The sequence below is a fragment of the Halyomorpha halys genome, unplaced genomic scaffold (assembly GCF_000696795.3).
Source record: "Halyomorpha halys isolate HHAL.00 unplaced genomic scaffold, Hhal_1.1 Scaffold327.1, whole genome shotgun sequence".
Classification (NCBI taxonomy): Eukaryota; Metazoa; Arthropoda; class Insecta; order Hemiptera; family Pentatomidae; genus Halyomorpha; species Halyomorpha halys.
This window is the reverse complement of record NW_027105022.1, coordinates 585,070-607,438: the sequence shown is the minus strand read 5'-3', so window position 1 is coordinate 607,438 and position 22,369 is coordinate 585,070. Positions and strand designations below refer to the sequence as shown.

The window sequence follows — 22,369 nt, the reverse complement described above, 5'->3', positions numbered from 1 at the left end:
ATAAATATGGTTTTGTTTATTTATGTTGTTCTTTGCTGACCGCACCCCCCAACAAACTTCTTCAAGCATTAATCTACGGTCAACTATCTACACCTGAAATCAAAATTTATTATATGCACAAAGACTTTTTATTGACCTAGTAATAAATTGAATTTTTTTGTAATCTTAGTGTAATATATCTGAATTGCAATGTATTAGCTGCTATAGCTTATTTGAACGAATTGACAGGATTTATTACACATTTTTTTATCATTGATTTTTAAAGAATTGTTGAATAAAATCTAGTTTTTCTTGTAAGTTCCCGGTTTAGCTTTAGGTTTGTACTGCTGAACTCTCCGTACACTGCAATGTGTTATTTATTACTATGAATTATTGGGCTACATCACTTTTTACCTTTGCCAGGCTAAGAGATTTTATATTACATATTCTTTCAAGTTTTTAGCTACAATGTTATAAACTTGTTTTTTTTTTATTTTGGACATAGAAATTTTTTTTTTATTTTGGAGTCCAAATTTTTTAAACCCAGCCTTATTAAACATCTATAGTGCATAAATGGGACTACGATTTATAATTTAAGTATAGTAGTTTTTTTAGGAAAGTGATCAATAACTGAGTAAATTTTTACAGATACGTATGTACAGCCAAAGCGTTGGTGAATAAAAATCATTAATAAATAAAAGGAATTTTGTGATTAGCAGGAAAATGTACTTTTAAAGATAAAATGCATCTAATATTTGAATATTAGTTTAAAGTAATTAAAAATCGTTTTAATCAGTAATTAAAATTATCTCCCTTTTCTGCCTTAATGGTTTCGCCTGTTGAGTAAAGTCACAGTTCGTCAAACAATTTTTAGTGATTGAGATACATTATGTATTTGTATTTGAAATACATTCAATTTAAATTTCATAAAATGATAGGTATAACTCATCATTAAATCCCATTATATACCTATAATTCGTAAACTATATAATCAAAAAACTTAAAGAAGTTGTAATAATCAAATGATTTTTCTTTTGTTCTGATTATAACATTGATAGTGGTTAATATAAATTTTTGGTATTTAGAATGGCCCTATTCAAAGCAACAAACGGCGAAAATCTGAACCATTCAGGAGGGTTTTGGAGGAGGAAGTACAAGTAGATCCACGATTAGCCGATAATTCTTTTGAGGCAAAGGTGAGAAATTTAAATTCTCAAAGGAGGCTTAAGCAATCTGTGACTATTAAGCAATCGAACAAACTTAATTAATTTCTAACCGATTTTAAGCCAATTCAAATCAGCTTGAAGCATACATCGTAATAATTCGTATGATTTTTAATTTATGCAATGTACTGTACCGTATAATGAATTTAGATTTAATATTAATAGCTATCATTCAATGATTAATTACATTTGAAAATGCCCTTTTTATTTTTAAAAATTTCCTTGAATGCATATTTTCTTCAAAAACTAAAATCTTGTTTACAAAGAGTTAGTTTTAATCTCTGTGTTATTTTTTATTTGTTATCTTCTAATGGTATAGATCAGGTTGTTGTTTTACTGTTTTTCTTACACCTAATGGCTTAATTGCTATGTACAGAGTCAGAATAATCATCCGTACAACTTTAAACCCAATATCATTCAGAACTTTTTAAAGATTTGTTTCTATTATGGAAAATATTTAGTTACCCTTCCAACTAAAATGAATTGTATATTAAGAAGAAGAACCAATGAGTCATTCTGTACCTAAAGCATCGCTTTACTTGTACCAGACATTCTTAAATGTTATGAAAGTTGTGTCTGGTAAATAATGGATCAAGAAAAATCAGTTGAACATGCGATTTCTAAAAAAATATCTCATTTATATACTTATTTCCTGATCATCTCGTGTTACCAGGAAATAGATCAAGTTTTTATGTACTTATTTTAATTCAAAGTTGTTTCTGCTGTTGTCAACATTTTTGAATTCTGCATTTATTAAGATTAATACTATTGAATGTAATACATTGCAATTCAGATCTTAATGTTATATTTATTTCTATATTATAATATCACAAATTTGCTTAAGCCTTCTTTAAATATTTTATTTATATTTAAATGTATTTTTTTCCTCAGGATGGAGAAAGAAGAGAAAGTTTCGGTCGAGGGGGTGGTCGTGGAGGTGGGGGTAGAGGTTTCGGTGGTAGAAAGAGCTTTGGTGGTAATGACAGAGGTGGAAGGAATAGCTTTGGTGGTGGAAGAGGAGGTGAAGGGGGACGAGGTGGTTTTGGTAATAGGGGTGGAAGAGGAGGATTTGGCGATAGGGGTGGAAGAGGAGGATTTGGCGATAGAGGTGGAAGAGGAGGATTTGGCGATAGAGGTGGAAGAGGAGGATTTGGAGACAGGGGTGGAAGAGGAGGATTTGGTGATAGAGGCGGGCGTGGTAGAGGCGGAAGAGGAGGATTTGGCGATAGGAAAAGTTTTGGTGGAGGGGACAACAAAGGTTTTAGAAAAAGTTGGGACAATAACCAAAGTAGTGGAGATGCTCCCGCCAATAAGAAAATTAAGTTTGATGACTAGATATTTAAATAATTATAAAGGTAAGCAACTAGCTATAAGATTTGGTTTAAATTTTTATTTTTATCTTTTTACTGCTTTGTAGAGTGTGTAGTGCAGCGGTTCCCAAGCTTTTTTCACTATGGCACCCTTGTTGATCTAAAGAAAAATGAAAATGTAGAAAATAAAGACAAATCCGTGTAAAGTAAATGCTGGCGTGCACTGTATATTTGATATTAAAATTTTTTTTTCTGTAACTTGTTGAGAAAGTGGTATACACTTGGGCACCCCGGGATACTGTGATGCAGCAACCACTTTGGGGACCGCTAGTGTAGTGTATTCTTGTTTTTGCTTGTTTTATATGCTATAAAATTACATATATTTTTTAAACCTTGATGTTAAGATTTTAGCTATGTAGTAACAGTTAGTTACTATACTTAAATTTTAGATTGTTCTTTATAATGTTCTTTCTTCACTTATTTTTCATCTATTTTATTGCTCTTAGTAGTTTGTTTGGTTTTGAATACTTTTGATTACAACAGGAATAATTATCATAAAGATAGCAACTAATTGTAAAGGCTATCACATTTGCTTTAAATTTTCAGTGAATTCTAGCATTTCATTGTCTTATCTGAATTTATAATTCTGTGTTCAGATAGCAAAATGTTATGTCACTTATATTTCTTCAAGAATTATTAATTTAAAAAAAAAAAATTGACAGCCTACAATTCTCTGGGTTTGACTTGCAAATTACATTTACCAATATAGTTTTCTGAAGTTCTAAAAAAACTTTAAAGTTTTTTCTCTTATCAATAAAGGAGAACTCAGCAGGATTTTGCGATCTGAGCACTGGATTACCATTAAAACTGATGTCCCACTACATTGATAAGTTGAAATATTAGGTGATTGATGAAATCTATCGGTTTTAAAGTAATTAAATATGGGTAAATATCCATTCCATGCTCGTAGTGTTTTCTTTATTTTATGGAATAAATATAGTGAATCATATTCAACTCACTGTGCATAGAATCAGTAAAATTTGAAATAATTAATTAGTAGTTGGTTGACCTGAGCTCTGCACTAGATCTACTCAAAATAAACTGAAATGATGAACAGCAATTTCAGTTGCAAATAGGTTGATGAGTTGGTTTCGCAGGCAGTGCCACCGCTTGTGCAGATGGTTGTGAGTGCAGTCAAAAGAAAACAAAAAAAGTTAACATCTATTTATTTGCCGACGTTACGCCCCGCTTTGTAAAGGTTCATCAGAACTAAAAAGATATAAAATCAACTAAAAATATTTTGGCATAGTGGGATAATATGATACAAAAAGGTAAATTAAGGTAGGGTTAAAATTATTTAAATATAACTGAAAAGCCTGGGACAAGCATCGGTTTATTTTGAGTAACTCATATTGCAAAGAGCTTAACAATGCAATGCATATTATTTTATCATTTTTTTGTTTACTATTAATGATCAATAATTAGTGTCCTTGTTCAATAATAGTAATATTTTACCTATTGTTTCTCAGAGAGGTGCATACGGCAGCTGGGGTGAAAGAGCAAACAATGTTTTGAAGTTCACAAAAGGGAAACGATTTAAACACGAGAAGACAAAGAAAAAGCGAGGATCTTACAAAGGTGGCCAGATAGACATATCTGTCAATTCGATAAAATTTGACTGAATATCTTAACGAGTTTGTTATACATTAATTGAAAGGTCTGATTATTAGGCCATCTTTGTTTTATTTTTTATTAGGACATGTTCCTTTTTATGAGTGGTAACTGTTGGTAGTATTCTCATCATTTTATTTTTTACACAATAATTGTACATAGTATTATGTATGTGGTTTTATTGTCTTGGATAGTCATTCCTTAATTATTTTCTTTTTCTTTTATCTTATGATGAAATTAGTTCCACATATGTATTATAGATTTTTTTTTATAGATGTCACTTTTTATGAGAATACACTCATACAATTAAATTTATTTATATTGCAGGGCATAGAATATATTTAGAATTTTAATGTATTGTTACATGTTGTGATTTATGAACTATTATAAAGTTTGTTTTTTAATATGTATATTCTATGTATATAATATAAGTATAATATTAGAACCCATTTCTGTTTTGTTTTTTTAGTCGATGTCATTGTTAGTGTTTATGATCCTTTCTTTGGAAAAACTGTAAATTATAACAACTAGCCATTTATTGTAAATAATAATGATTTTGATGATATTTTTTCTTTTTATTAATAAGACATTTTTTCTCAATCCTAATTTAATTTAATATAGTTCTCATATTGGTTCATGCTTAAACTCAGTATTTTTTTTTAAACATTTTTGTTGACATTTTAGTAGTTAACCTACTAATAATACAGACAGCTTCAGCTAGGATAGGTTAACGTTCATTCCCATGCTTTAGTTGAGAATATAGCAATGCATGCAAGAACACTTACATACCAGCATAGTTTGTTTTCAGTATCCAAGTTCTTTATAACTGAGTAGTCTCCTCTCCTTTGTCAGTATATTTATACAATTTGTATAAATATATACATAAATAATATATACATATAAATAAATACAAAAAGTTGTTGGAGGTTAGATTGTAATCAATTTTTAACAACTACTAAAAAAAGTCTTGTATTTATTATATTTTAAATTTTAAATACATTTTATATACCTGCTTATAAAAACATTCATTTCAAAGAGTCAGTCATTTTTGTAGTTCACGAATGTTTTGGAAAAATACTATAAGGTTGTTGGTCCAATAGTTCCTCAGAGTTTGCATTCTTGTTACGAACTAGTAATAGTATTTGTTTCTCTTACTCAACTTCTTTCTTGTCATCATTCATTTAAAGGATATTTCAAAAGATATCTCTATTATTTGGGACTTCTCTCGCTGTGACCAGTTGAGTTCACCAGAATCTAATCTGCTGGATAGCTCTTTTATCAATACTGTTATCAAATACCCTGATTTTTGTGGTAAATGAGAGGATCATGTAAGCTACAATAGAAAAATAAGATATTTCTGAGCTATCTATAGCCAACTTAACTTCAATTTATGAATGTACAATGTTAATTCCATCTAATTAAGTTGCTCTATCTTTACCTTTTGTAACATCTCCTCCTGTTTTACCCATCAAATACCCTGGAGAATTGTTATAACTGTAACTGCTTGATAGTTGATAGATATTACAAGTAATGTCAGTGAAATAACTCATGTTAACTATCACATGTATATGCCTTGACAGTGAACTATTGTACACTTTCTGTCATTGCGCCAAAAGTGTTAGCTACTACCATGGGGAACCTATTTGACAATAACAGTCATGATGGCATTCACAATCTTTTTAAATGATTATTTTACTATCAAATTTCTTTCCTAATTATCTTATTCATAATTAAATCATATTTTCACAACTAATATTGCTCATCTTTATCTCTTAATTTATAACATGTTCGTATGATTCATTTATCTTTATGGAATATGTTAAAACCTTAACTCCCTTAATCCTTTATTAACATAATTTCCTCCCAACTCATAATCTAAGTGGTTTCAATTTATAATAACCTAGCTAATTCATGATATAGCAGTTAAATCAGAATCAAATTCATCTATTATGTGAAATTTCAATTAGAAGTTCTTATGATTCAGAAATCTTGATGAAACACATTAAAAGTCTAATTCTCTTAATCCATGTAAATGGTTAATTTTTCATAACAAAATTAATTTACAACTTACTACATAAACCATAATTAAATTCTATATAATAATCAAAGACATTTCACACCCTTAAAAGGTGAATTATTTTATCATAGTTAAAGTCTATAACATATTGTAAATAATATTTGTTATTTTACAATTTCATATTTTATCTCCAGTTAATAAAAGCATAAGGGAATGAACAATCAAGCATAATAAATACTAATTTAAAATGCATATGAAAAATTATACATCGTTTCAACTCCAATCAATAAAACAAAGTGGAAATGACAATTTAGAATTTTAAAATAATAATTCAACTGTCATAGTATAGCAGCACTAAACAAGAAATGTAGAAGATAGTTTCAATTAGCCCCGTTAGAGGCCAACACCATCCAAACAGCAATTTCATAAGTCTAAATATAGGTTAAAAATATTTTGAATAATAATTCGACTAACTGCATAAAGGTAGCAGCACCAATCAAGAAAGATATGAATCTTAGTTTCGTAAAACCGTCGCAAGAGGGCAGCACCATCCAAACAGCCATTTCTGAAGTGTAGCATGAAAATTTTTATATTGTATTAGGTTATTAGGAACTCACAAGAGCTCAACGAGTCCGTCTGACGTTATGATTGTGTTGGAACACAGTCTATCATTTATGTTCCAACACAAGTTTTAACTGTCTGATCATATCAGTTGAGCTCCTGTAAGTTCCTAATATCCTAATACAAAATAAAAATTTTCCTGCTACACTTCGGAAATGGCTGTTTGGATGGTGCTGTCCTCTTGCGACGGTTTTACGGAACTAAGATTCATATCTTTCTTGATTGGTGCTGCTACCTTTATGCAGTTAGTTGAATTATTATTTTAAAATTCTAAATTGTTATTTCCATGTTTTTTTATTGATCGGAGTTGAAATGATGTATAATTTTTCAGTCATAACTATTTGTGTGCGTTTTAAATTAGTTATTATTTATTGATTGATTGTTCATTCTTTTATACTCTTATTAACTGGATTTAAAATATGAAATTGTAAAATAACAATTAAATATTGTTATTTACAGTATATTATTGTTTGACTTTAGCTATGATAAAATAATTTCGCCTTTTATGGGTGTGAAATGTCTTTAATTGTTATATAGAATTTAATTATGGTTTAAATAGTGAGTTGTAAATTTATCTACTTGATCTGTTTTTTGCAGTTAGTTGAACTATTATTTTAACATTCTAAATTGAATAATCAGTTAGAAACTTCAAATTAGTATTAATTGAATTATGATTCAAGTAGTGAGTTGTAAATTAGTTTTGTTTTGAAAAATTAACCAATTACATGGATTAAGAGAGTTAGGCTTTTAACCCAGTTTATGAAGACATACAAATCATAAGAACTTGTTGAAATGGAAATTTCATATAACAGACGAATGTGATTCTAATTTAACTGATATGTTGTGAATTAGTTTTATTATGATACACTGAAAACAATTTAGACTAAAAGAATTAGGAAGAAATTAATTTCATGGTTAATTAAATTTCTTCATAAACTTAGAGACACCTCTATTTCCTAATTTTATGAAGATTTGAAGCGGCAATTCCTCTTCCTACCATTTTATTTCTTGGCATCCTTCCTCTACCAAGTCCTCCATCTAATTGCACCGTCCATCATATATCTCATATCTTCTTATATTCAAATATTCTGTTTGATCCTCTATTCAGTAACTTTAAATTATTCTTCCTCTTTTTGTTATAAATTATATTTTTACATTGTCATAATAATTAAAATTACAAGCATATACACCCAGGAGTAAAACACTTTAATGATTCTGCCATCAGCCATTTGGCCTAATCAGTCTGCCATCTTCAAAAAAGGTAGAGTTAATTATTACTTTTTTCTCTTCGAAGGTACATCACTGACTAGTAAATGCTATTAAAAAAAATCAAAACAGAACTCAATATGATGAAAATGCTGTCCCTCTTTAAAAGTTAGGAGATGACAATTATGTGGTCCCACACTTTTGCTAACAATATTTTACTCATTAATGAAAGAAACCTTACCAATAATTATGGTGTTTTATTAATATTTTAAATGATTCTGGCATGTAAGAAATTGCATTCTATATTTGAAAAATTTGTTATTTATATAAATTTTGTCATGGCTTATGATAAACAAAATACAAACAAACTTGATTACACATGTCCACATAGATACACAGATAAACTAAAAAAATAAATCGATTTAACAAAAATTGTTATTAAAAAAAAAATCTAGTCTAATAAATTCTTTTACATACATACTCTAGGCTATTATGAGATAAATTATTAAGGTATATATAAAATCCTTCACAACAGTTTCATGGTATTACTTTATTTGTATAAAAGATTTTTATATGTACAAAAGATACTGCATAGACCAGACAAATTTTTTTAGAGGTTTCAATGAAGTTTTCAGTTTCTTAGTGTTTGGTAGGAGTTGTGGTTGTATACGTTTCCTCACCATCTCTTGTCTAAACATCACCCCAACAGATACCACAGTACCCAAACAGCATGAAGGCAACAGGAATATATCTTTAATTGGTTTTTCATCCTTGTCCACTGCTCCCATTCACCAGTAAATGTACACAGTCTTGTAACTGTTGGAAAATGAGTCATTGAAAATGCAGCTTTCTTCAGGTTTATCACTGGTCTTCCTAAAATGAAAGATTTTTTTTTTGTTTAAGGTTATGATCTATTATAATTTTCTAATTCTTAAAATATAAAATAATTTTTCCCAAAATCAAAATATTTTTTGTTGAAAAGGTTCTCATATTTTTAAAAACTGACTTTAAGTATTTAGTCAGCAGGATATACATTTCCTCTTTTTATATTTAAAGAACAGAGTCTGCAGTGTAATTCTTTCATGAATTAAAAAAAAAAAAAAAAAATGAAAAAGGATGGTTGCCTGATTTTAGATGATTTCAAATAATTATTATTTTGTCTGAGGATAAACAAATGAAATCGAAGAATTAAAAAAGACAAGTTTATTCTTTTATTTTGACAACTGAAATTTTGGGCTGACTATGTAGGGCTTCTTCAAGGTTGAGGGAGTGTGTACTAGCATTAGTTGAAGAGTGAAATTAGATATTTTAACAAAATTCATTACTTTTTAGAACTCTGTATCTAAAAATTCATTAATTAAGTACATTACATAAAAGAGACAAATATGCTTCTATAAGTCTATAAATGCAAAAAAAAAAAATACATTTATTATTTCTGAGGTAAATAGAACATCATTTTTTTTTTCATTTATTATTCCTGAGGTATAGTATTATCATTTTTTTAATATAGATAGTGTAAAGCATTAGAAAAATTGTAAGAAATAAAATTTTCATTTTCTAAATTGATAATTAACCCTTCATAAACTTATAAGGAGGTAACACCCTATATTGATTTTTTTTTATTTGGTTATAAAGAATTAATTTTCAATAAATGATAAACTTTATTAATTCGGAAAATGGAACATTTTCATTTTTCACTTTTATTCTAACATTTTATATATCCATAAAAATAAAAGATCTGAAATATTTTTTTCAATAGTAGTACTAAACCTCAAGAATAATAAATTATCTTAGAGAACAACCAAGGTGTTTTGTTTTGTTTCTGTTTTTGTATATTTTATTAATTATAATTAATCATTGAATAACTATTAGAATAATATTTAATTTAAAAGCATGATTAAACCAATTTTAAAAACATTAACTGGATTAATCAATATATCCCAATATTTTAAAATAAATTCTAAATTCAAACTTTTGAATATTTCAATAAATAAAAAACATACTACTTTTGACAAAAATACCACATATAATAAGTAGTAGTTAAGTTAGGAGAAAGAAGGTAAAACAAAGTTTATAATGAGTATGAAACAAATAATTCTTTTTCACTTTTATTGTGACAACAAGTTTTTACTTAAAACTGGCAAAAAAAGAAAAAAAAATGAGAAATGAAAGCATCTATCAGTTTGTGTTCCATAGAAACAAAACTAGACAATATTAAACAAAAGAAAATTACTATTTTAAAAAAAGTACAGTATTAAATTAATAATTGCTAAACACCTATCAACTCTAAATTTTATAAAGTTTAACCTAACCTCCTGGTAATTAAAAGAGTATATTGAATGTAAAAATTTATTAACTGAAGTGAGTAGAGATAGATAGTTGTTTAGGCATAAAATAATTCTTTTTCACTTTTATTGTGACAACAAGTTTTTACTTAAAATAAAAATAAAAATAATAACTAATAATTTGAAAAAATTGGCATAGAAAAATAAACACTGGGAAAAAAAGAAAAAAAAATGAGAAATGAAAGCATCTATCAGTTTGTGTTCCATAGAAACAAAACTAGACAATATTAAACAAAAGAAAATTACTATTTTAAAAAAAGTACAGTATTAAATTAATAATTCCTAAACACCTATCAACTCTAAATTTTATAAAGTTTAACCTAACCTCCTGGTATTTAAAAGAGTATATTGAATGTAAAAAATTATTAACTGAAGTGAGTAGAGATAGATAGTTGTTTAGGCACAAAACCATCAGGCAAAAATTGAGACATTTTATTTATTTTTTAAGATCTGTTTTCTACTTAAAACAACTGTAAAAAACAAAAAATCAAAAATTATTTCTTGTATTGTTTCTAAATATAATTAGAACAAAAATATTGGTCAGTGACTCTGGCATGGGTGGAAACTGTCAGCTGATAGTAAAAACTCACAAACAAATCTTTTGTCTTAAAATGATTTGTATCTGACAGATATTTGAATCCATTATTTCATACTTGTGAACATGCATGAAAACAGCGATCAGCCTGCTTTGAGAGGATGGAAAGACCATCAGCCACCACTAAGAGGGGCTAATGAAAATTTAACATTATTGGAACAAAGCTAAAAAATTTTTCAGGTTTTGTTTCTGATATATAAAGTAAAAAATAAATGTCAGCCATTCAGGTGGTGGTGGAAAATGTTTCAGCTGGTTATAAGGACAAAAAAATACTTCTTTTTGTCTCAAAACAATTTGGACCAGTCTGACAATTTGGTAGATTATTTTATGCTCCTGAGGATGGAATGAAACTTGAACCTTGAATGAAATGAGGATGGAAATAACCTTCAGCCAGTTTAGAGAGGGAGGAAATGCTGTCAGTTGCCACTAAGAGGCAGTAATAAATACTTGAAAATTTTAAATCATTTCAGCAAAACTTAAAATTTTTTCTTAAAACATTAGCAAGGATGAAAATTTTCTGTTCCAAGTTCTTGACATTTTAAGTACAAAAAATAATTGTCAGCTAGTCCAGTGGGGGTGGAAAATGTGTTACCTTATGATAAAACAACAACCAAAAGGGAGGCGCCTTTGAAAAGTTATAAATGGATTAATAATTTAATTCGCAAACATACATAATATAACATTTTTGTAAAATTTATACAATAAGTAGATATGGTTCAAGTCATAATCTGCTGCATAAATTATACATAAATAAAATTTAAAAAATATTATTGATTAATTTTAAGTTGAGTAACAATTAAATTTGAAATTAAAACAAAGGAATCAAAATCTGTATTTGTAAAAATAACCTGTATTTTGTACTTTTTGTTTATTCAATCAAATTGAGTAACTTACCTTATTTTAGTGATATGCATGTGATAAAGTCAAATTTATTAGACCAATTTAAAATTAAAAAAAAAATCTTTGGATATCTGATTAAACATAAGTCTATAAACAATATTTAAGTTTTTAATAGTAACCACAAATTCAATCATTTTGGTTTGTTTTACCGAACAAATTGTTTCCTCTCTATTTTATTAATTTATTAATTCTCTTTTTAACACTAATTAATTTGAAGACCCAGTTAAATGTGGTCTATTATATATTATTTCTAATCAACAAATTTATTTGTATCCTAAATACAGTAGCAAATTTTAATAAAAAAAATATATTTATCCGACAAGTGTGCTGGAATTTGGAGGAAACCTAATGATCTTCTTGGAGTATAGGAAATATTTTCAGGTGGTAGGCAGCCAGCAAAGCTGATCTGGAAAATTGAGAATAAATTAAAAATTGTAAAATGAAAACAAAAGAACCCAAAAAATGTTAAATCATAAATTTTGAAAATATCCTCTGTAATTATTATCATGTGCTATTATAATTATTTTTTATCTTTCTGTATTATTAATAATAATTTTATTATAGTATAATGTACATCACTACAAAATTGAAAAATATGTCATATGAAATTATAAAAAACATAGGGACTTTTGTTTGGGAGAATATTACTTATTAAAGGAAGAATATTATTAATACTACTTTCTCAACACACGATCTTCTATAATTTTAAGTAAATCTTAAATTGTGTTACTTTTCAGAAATTAAAAATTGTGTTTTCCAAAATAAAATAGGGTTAAAAATTATCAAAAAAATAATGACTATGAGAAAAAAAAAACAAAGAAAAAGAAAAATACCGAACTGGCAAGTAGAGACCAGTTACATCAACTGCTCTTACACTTCAATTTTGGTGGGAGATGAAAATACCATTCTTCTAATTTTTTTATGAAAATTTTAGGGTAGAGAAGGAGTTTAATAATGGATCGTCCATTTTGTAGACATCAGTACCTTGAACTACCAATTGAGAATTCCACTTGTCAAAACTAATTGAGGTCTTAATCGTGAATATTAAAAGAAAATTAAATATTTGTCTCTCCATTACCAATTATTGTTTACATTATTTGTCCCTAGACTCCGAGGGATTTTTAGTGAGGCTAGGAAGTGGACTAGTCAATCATTTTTTATATGTACACTTGAGAGAACTTTAAAAAACCCAAAAGAAAAAGAAAGATAAATGTATATTCATATTGGTTTTAAAATACTACAAAACTATGTAAAATACAAAACATAAGCCTCACCTGTATTGATTTTGTTGAGTACTTTGAAGTGAACACCAATAAAAATACTCATACACTTTTCTTCCTCTTTCACATCCTTGAACAACTAAAGAGGTCATAGAAGGGTACAAACGAGACCAAAATGAATAAATATACTTAGTGGTGAGATGCTTCCTGGTCTTAGTCACCTTTTAGCAAAAAAGTATTGTTAGTGGGTATTTCATGATTGGGCTAGGGAGTGATCAAAAACTGTGTGACACAGGCAGCATGCGTTACAATGATTGATGTGTTATATCTAAATTTCAAATTATGTTTCATATGAATATTGAAAAGATGGCATCCGTATTTTAAGGGTTTGCTACAAAAGAAACTGATACAATTGATTTCTAATGTCACAGCCTCAACATTGTAACCGGGCTAAGGAGTGACAATAAAGTATTATATATTTTATAACTAGTTAACAATTAATGATTAGAATAATATTTATATCATTAGACTCCATAACCAGACAATAGATATGAAGCATTTATTTTATATTTACTTAATAGGTAATATGCATTTTAATGTTTAAATAAAATCAAATGTATCCAAATTAAAGTCTCAAAACATTCTTATTTCCATAAAAGTCCAATTTTTTCCAGCAATTTGGCCATCCGCAAGAACAATTTTAAATACCAATTTACATTCACGTCAAATATTTAAAAAAACTTTTTGCTAGCTATTCTGCCCAGGTCACCAGTTTAAGTCAAAATTATTTTGTCACTCTTTCATTAAAAATTAAAACTTTTAATTATAATCAATTTAACACTATTACACCTTGCTATAATAACAATATTCATGACAAATATTGTTGTTTGGGTTTGATGATTATTTGGGGGGATATGAAATTTTCCAACAATGCTCATCTGATTTTGAACTTATCTAGGAAAATCTTTGGGAAATTTACCAAGATTACATCTAATTTCTACTTTCAAATTCATCTAATTATCCTATATTTCTATATCAATTTAGGTCCTTATTCTTCCCGTAAGTGTAATTGTGGTGTTTGACATTTAACCCTTGATCTACTTTTTGGATATCAATCCAAGGATTTTCCAGAATTTATTGGGTCGACTTGATTAAACTGTTTGCTCTAGCCTACTTTAGACTGTTTTCAAATAAGAACATCCTCTAGAGGGAAAAATTCGCTGTCGAAGCAGGGGGCAATTCATGTTTAAACGAAGGTTTGGGAATCGGACACCTCCGAAGTAATAATACTTTGCCACTTTTTGGGGGGACCTAAAATAAATTAGTTTGATCACAAATGATTCATCCATACAGTTCAAATTTAGTGATTTAGTTCACGACTCATAAAAAGAGAAGACAATGGAAGCGTTAATTTCTTACCATTTAGGACAGGAAGGAGACTCCGGAAGAAGGTATAGATCTGGGAGACCGTTAAATCCAGTTAGCAGTTCCCAGGATGTAGCACCGTTGTAGGAGCTCTTAGGTTTCTGCCATGTTCGGGAAAACTGGGAACTAAAATTAGATATTTCTTTCCATTAATTTTTTTTTTTTTAGTAGGCTTTTGGATTATTTGGATCTTTAAATTCCGAATATTTCTTAACATCATTGATACTTTAGTGTATTCCACCGCCAAAAAAAAATTCCACCCAATCTGTGCGTGCATCACAACTTTTACTTACTGCCTTACGAATTGAAATTAATTGTCGCTGGTTTCATAATAGATATTTCTATATTATTCATGGTGGCATAATTTCCCGTACTACTTTTCTAAATGAGCCTTTCGGTAGACAGACCAACTCCAATTTCAACATTTTCAAAAAAGTAATTTTAATAATATTTCTCGTAAACTTTTAACATTCATTCTTATTTTGCAAAAGTATGAAGTAAATATAAAAATATACCTGTTTACTAAACTTTAAATTCTGTGCCATTCATCCAATGCTCATTTGATATAGAATCGATATTGAAATTACTAAGAATGATTTTATGGACTCATGATCGTGCCAACTAAAAGACTGATGTTAAAATTAAAAAGGATAAGTGCAATTACAAACCTACTTAAAAATACTCAAATACTGTTACTCAAATACTTTTTTATTTATTTATTTTTTTAATATATTTATTTTATTTTCCGCCCACTTTGTAACGTATTATTTCATTTTTAAAACTTTTTTTAACACATTTGTCGTCACCCTCTTATCACGTTTCCTCTTTTTAACTGTTGCTAAATACTCATGACACTTTGTCATATTCCGGTACTTCGTCTTTCTTGTAACATACATATATTTTTAAAATTTTATAAAACCATTTGTCGTCACCCTCTCACACGCTTTCCTCTTATAAATATTTAAAATATTTTCTACTTTTTATTTTTTACCCAGTTGTAACGTATCCTCTAAAGAAAACTCTTTGTCATCTCTGTAACGTATTGCTTAATTCTGAGTCTGACCGTTCGCGGCCCAAAACCCACTTGGCGGTAAGATTTCAAGCTAACAGGTTCGTTTTATGTTTTATTCTCCCCCCCCCCTCCTCTTCTATTCTTTTCTTAATTTTCCTTACCCACGTTATTATTTATGTTCACCATATATTATTATTGTTGTTTTCAATTTTTTTACAAATATTTATTTCTTTTGTTAAACTTAACATATATTTTCATTCTTCATCTAATATTATGGTTACATATCTCATTTGTTACATATGTTTTTTTTCTCTCAATTTTATTTGTTCTTTCCATAATTTTAATTTTTAAATTATTAATAAACTAATATATTCATATTTCTTTGCATTATATAACTTCAAATTTTTATTTTATTTCCTTGATTATGTTATTTTTCCTACTTTTTCAATTCCCTATGTATACATCTTATTTTTTCACTTCTTTCATCACTTTAATTTTATTAATTCCATTCTGTAAAATTATTTACTTTATGTCATTCTGTTTATATTTTCTGTATTCATTGGTTGTTATTTTGTTGTGTTCTTTGCCCTGATGAAGGCTAGAAATTCTGGCCGAAACGTTGGCACGATTAAATAAGTTACTTCAACTTATTTGTGCCATATTTTGACTGCACTCCCCCAACCATCTTATCTTCGTATTTGATAAGTACGGTGACATGAAAATAGATAGATTGGCTAAACGCAAAAACACTGTGCATGCGTCTGCAAGTTTAACGGTGAAACACTTTTATTTATGCGTTTTTTTGCCGTTCTCTTTATATTATTCGACTTTTTGTTTAAATATTATATAGTCTAAAATTTTTGGCTTTCTAATGATATATAATACGTCTATATTACTACTTTTATTTACGGAAGTATGTTTTCATACTGGAAACATTTTTTTCCTTCCTATCTCTTTAAGTCCTCTAAAGTTAATGTTTTATTTATTTCAATTTGATTTCTAAGCTATTTTATTTTTATAGAATTATCTTAAACTTTATGGATAATAATTTATTCAAAAAAGAAATAATATACCTAAAAAATATTAGATACAAAATTAAATTTATCGAACCACACTATAACAATAAATTTAGTAAACCTACATTAAACTATATAGTACTATATCTGTTCAAACGCTTACCAGAAGAATTAATAAATAAATCAACCAAAAAAAAAAAAAACTAAAAGAAATATTTAACTGGGTACTTTCTTACTTCTATGATTCCCAATAATTGATTTTGATTCACAAAATGATCATATCTGCCTGTATTTTTTCTTAGCTCCACATAAATTATTTATTATATCACAATTTGAATTAGCAATACATGTGTGTGCTTAGTAATAGATGTTATTGGATCCTTATTTTTATCATATTCCGTATCATCTTGTTTTATTCTCATTATTATATATTTTTTTTTAAATACTGTTTATTTATTGATAGATATTACAATCTGCCACACAGGTGGTCAATAGGTAATAGTGATGAATGATCACATTCATACTAAAATAAAATAAATAAATGAATGAAAAGAAAAAAATCTCTGTTACATTATATACAAAGAGAAGAATATACAAAATGAACATAATCAAACTATGTGTATGAAAAAAATAAATAAATAAAATAACATAATGATAAAATAATATAATCTCTAGTCACATACATTATTATATTAATTCAGTAATTGTAAATTTGTAGCTTTATTATTCACTTCAAAATCCTTTTAATTATTATTATTATTATTATTATAATTTATTTATTTTTTAATAATTATTATTTTATTTTTAATTTACTTACATGTTAGTAGTTGCTAATTAAATTATTAGTTGTATCACTTAACATCAATTCATATTTTACTTATCTAGCTTAAAAATAGTATAGCCTCCACAACGCCATAATAGTCTAAACTTTAATATTTACGTTTTACTTATGTCTATCATTTTTATGTGTTATTGTGGAACCGATCGATAGATGTCATCTGGTCGGACTATATTGGATGTAATTTTTTAAATGATTAAAAAAAAATAAAAATTTATTCCCACACCTTCCGTCACCACAACTTTGATTCATATATTCCAAGAATAAAATCAAAGAGATAAAAAACTTATTAATATAATAATTTGGGAAGATTTTTTTCTTATAGAAGTCAAATCTACACAAGTTTGAAAAATCCCTGTGAGGTATAAACTATTTCTTTAATGTTTTATTAAATACATCATAGTTCCTCCGACCTACTTTTCTATCGTGAACACGGTTCTGTCATCTAAGTGGTTCAGGTTATTTTTTGTTAATTCTGACGTTTCTGAAAGTCACACGGCTATTTACCCCAAGAGCTACTCCCCGGGCCACGTAGCATCCACATTGGTCGTTGTGTCGCTTATTTAAAATAAGACGGGAGTCACCGTGAAATGGAAAATGATGCAGTTCTGGAACGTGCTAGCGTGTCATGTCATCCCAGAGGGCTCAAGAATGGAATCCCATCCTACACTTTAAAAAAATCCTTCCCAATTTCGTTCTTTTATGAAATCGTCATTTAAATTTTTTTTTATTTTATTATACTTGTAGCCCATAAACTCGAGATTTAACTATAGTAAGATTCGTTACAAATATTATTTTTTCTCTTACACATCTTAAAAATCAAGAAAACCTGTTATAAAATTGTCTCTTCCGAAGAAAAACCAGGTAGTTAACATTACTTAGTCAAGAGTGGAAAAAGTTGAAGCTGTTTTGTGAACCACGATTCCCCATCTCCCTCAACTTTTGATCAATGATCAGATAGCTATTTAATGAATGCCATCTTGCCCATCACTTTTTTTTTTTTTTTTTTATAAAAGTCAGAATCGTTGAAGATCTAGAAGTTTCTTTGGCTGGTGGTAAAGGTTGGATCGCTTGTACCCGTGGGAGTTAAGGCTAAGGTCTTAATCCGCAATAAGGACAACCTCAGAACTGCAGCGGCGCTGCAGATGCGTTGAATTCGGTCTTGGGGGTTCGACTTTTATGTCTGTGGCGGTCCCACGAAATGAAAACTTGATCCCCCAACAAGGTTTGAATAGAATGGTACCCCGTAGATACCCCCTCCCCCCGTCATATGTCAGAAATGACTAAGAAGCGGGTCATAAAAAACCAAACAAAAAAAACTGTTGGTGAGGATAAAAGGGATGGTACGACTATGTGCAATCCCATTATTTTATGCTACATAATGATTTAGTTCTCTGGATAGGTATACATTCTTTAGGACCGATCGTCTGTTTCGTCGAGAATCATTTGGGTAAATTTGGGTAAGTTTGTGAAAAAAGAAAAGAAAATGACGTTAGTGGTACACCGACCGTTTTTAAAAATAAATAGTTCTTAGTTTATTATGGACATAAATTCAAAGAAATAAGTGTTTAGTATAAAACATTTATTAAAATGTTACCCTCTGACTTGGAGAATTCGCAACAGAAGATTAATTAAAAATTAGTTACAATTCCATAAGTAATTTCTACTGAAAAAGAAACCAGAAAAAAAGTGCAATTTATTCCTGTAAGCAATTTAATAACATCAATATTTTAAATTAAATATAGTTTTTTTTTGTTTTAATTGGTAAAATAACGTTTTGTTTGCGAATTTCGGTCTATTCATATTCCTCCATCTGTCCATATCTACAAATAGCAACTTGCTGGATCTTTCCCTAGAACATAGATGTTCAAATGGATGGCTTTAAAATAACAAAAGAAGATGTCAAAATCCACATTTTCTCCAGATCACCGCTTGCTTGTAAAATCAGAATGCACTATGTTCATCACGTTCCACAATTCTGGTAGCAACTTTAAAATGTTATTACAATCCGGGAGCTCGTGAAAAAAAGGCTTATTTCATACTAAGGTTTAGGAATTTTAAATGACCCATTAACTTGAAATAACACAAACTTAAACGTTAGCACATATAAAATAAGTCAATTTGCGTAAACCTATATATATATTTTTTTAATATTTATTTATTGCTATTTACAACTGTACATTATAATACATTTAGAAAATCTGATCTAAGTTAAATTGGAGTGTTACAGGCGTGTAGAGAAACTACCCATTGGTAGCACTCTAATGACATTTAACATTAGCTTCATCTTCTTTTCAAACCAATTTTATATATTACCTTCTTATTTTCTCGTTCTGTATTTCTTGTTATTCATTATAGTTGTTATCTTTGTTTTTGTTCTTTTTTCATTCATCGCTTTTTGGTCTTAGTTCTTTTGTTTCCATAGATTTTTTAACTATATCGAATTCCCCTGCCGTTATTTTTTATTCTACCGGCTTGAAATGCAGACGTACATGCAACACAGTTATTTTATATGCACAAACGACATACATGTACGAAGTAAGTCTCCTTTTTTGTCAAGGGATTTCTATTAAGGATAAGATTAAAGATATTAGTTTAATGCAAAGAATTATTTGGAATATATAATAATTATTATTATTTATTAGAATTTGGTGCATGGTTTATACATTTTATGAACTCTAAGTATTGAAAATAAATTACTTATTAATAAAAAATAAAAATTAAAAAAATATAAAATTAAAAAATACATATGAATAAAAAACTTTTTAAAAACCTGTACTGCTATAACCTTTGAAGGGTAAAGGATTTCATTGCTAATAAGTTTTGTTTCTTGAATAACGGCTGTGCCAGGGTGTGATTCGTTCATGATCACACTCAACCTCCAGGTTTTTTCTCATTAAGGGTATGCCCAACAAGGCCTCTCGAACCCATTGGGTTGACTCACGGCTGAAGTAACAGAATAAAATTTTATTTACCATAGACGGATTTTAACCTGGGCCCTAGAGATACTAGCAGAGCGTCTTACTCTTCTACCTTACTCCCATTTTACTTATTAGATTATGGTTATTAAAAGGGATCTTAGATTCTTCGCACTTCCTATTGTCTTTATGGTTTACAATGATTTTCCCAAGAATACATCTCTGTGAGAATCAGGTCGTTGGGTTATAAGGAATACGCTAATGTCGGTTTAAAAACCGTTCTTTTAACTTACAAAGGGAACAGACGTGCGCGTGGGAGCAGAATGCATATTGCGTTCGATGTAGCCGAAGATGAACAATAAACGTTCATGAAAACAAAACATTGTTTCGGTATATGATTTAGTTTTCAAGTTTCATTTGAATGCTACTGAATTACTCTTATTTGTGTGTAAACGGCTTTATTTTGACTTGCTGATCAGTCTGTACAATTTCTTTTAGGTTGAAAAATCAATTCATTGCATTTTCCAATATTTCAATTTAATCCTCTTTGTGTTTATGAAATCATGTTTACTTGGTCAATAACGTTTACATATTCTAAAAAAGGATAAGTTAATGTGCTTTTATGCATCAGTTTCACACGAGATTCCTTATCTTCAAGTTGTATTTTGCTTGCTCAAAATGGAAGAAAAAAAAAATCATTTTCGTCATTTAATGATTTTTTATTTCCGAAAAGGAAAATCCGCTACTCAGACGGTTAACCAAATTTGCAGTGTGAAGGGCGATGATCCCTTAGGAGAAAGCACCGTCCGTAAGTGGTTTGCCCGGTTCAGAACTGGAAACTTTGACTTGGAAGACGCAAAGCACTCGGGTCGTCCTTCAACTGTTGATGACCAAATTTAAGCATTGGTCATAGACAACTCTCACTCTACGACATGGAATCTCGCAGAAACGCTTAACAAGTGTCTCAAATCATTTGTGACTCATAATTGCAAAGGCATAGTTTTCCAACACGATAACGCCCGTCCTCACGTGTCTTTGCAGACCCGGCAGACATTATTGGAGTTTGGCTAGGATGTCATTCCACACCCACCCTATTCACCAGACCTTGCCCCAACAGATTTTCACTTATTTCGGTCCCTTAAAAAATCTCTAAAAAAAAAAAGAACATAGAGGAGTTCATTGCGCAAAAATCTGAGAAGTTCTGGGAGGACGGAACTGAAAAATTACCTTAAACAACACCTGATGGCAACATTTAATAGATCAAAATGGGTCATATATAATTGATTAAAAATATTTACAAGAATCTGAAGTTTTTATTGAAATCACTAATAAAAAAGGCTATGAACTTATTTTACAACCCAATATAATTGACGAATAAAAATAAATACAAATAATAAATAAATAAATAAAATTTCTACAATTGCTACAATTTTTCAGATAGAGTTAGAAATACTAATTTATTTATTGGATGTTGAATGTTATGTACGGATTCAACTTCAAACAAGTCTTGAACCCTGAAAGTATGGGTTATATTCTCGGTAAAACTTTCGAAATTACCAGAAATTTTTTTATAATGTCGCAACTATCGTTGCAAAAAGAAAAACCAAAACCATAGGTATGTCCAAAAAAAAAGAGCTGGATGAAAACAGACAGCCGCAGGAGATGTGTCACCGTTCTCCGTGTCTAACATGCCACTTTTCCGTTACTATCCGCTACATGCCCACACTGTCTAAAAACGTTTGACATGTTTGAAACTAAAAATAAGAAACCATTTTTATAAATCAATAAGGTACTTAAAATAAAAGAAATAATATAAAATAACATTTCATAAAATTACATTTTTAAAAAGAAAAGGTAGGATATTCGTCCGTCGAAGTATTTCTATTTTAAATCCATCAACGTTCGAAAATTGTTTTGTATTCAAACTGATCCGTTCAATGGAATATTTTATCGATTTATAATAATACATTTTGTTTATTTATGATAGAGCTGACTAATTGAAATTTGTGTTTCCTTGGAATAAAACAATAATTATTATATTATGTACAAGCATTAAAAAAAAAGTTCTTTTAA

At 28.8% G+C, this 22,369-nt stretch overlaps 1 protein-coding gene across 2 annotated transcripts in view; it reads left to right on the top strand.

Moving 5' to 3' along the window:
- The window catches only part of LOC106681332 (nucleolar and coiled-body phosphoprotein 1), a 16,760-nt gene extending 12,375 nt beyond the window's left edge, over positions 1–4,385 (top strand). Inside the window, exons 9-10 of one of the 2 annotated variants that reach the window (XM_014421593.2) lie at positions 1,065–1,175; positions 4,042–4,385. In XM_014421593.2, the coding sequence (XP_014277079.1) occupies positions 1,065–1,175; positions 4,042–4,194 (264 nt within the window). In that variant the 3' untranslated portion in view covers positions 4,195–4,385. Of the gene's footprint in view, positions 1–1,064; positions 1,176–2,093; positions 2,558–4,041 lie in introns of both variants that reach the window. The other variant, XM_014421592.2, reaches the window with a different exon arrangement.
- The last annotated feature ends 17,984 nt before the right edge of the window (positions 4,386–22,369 follow it).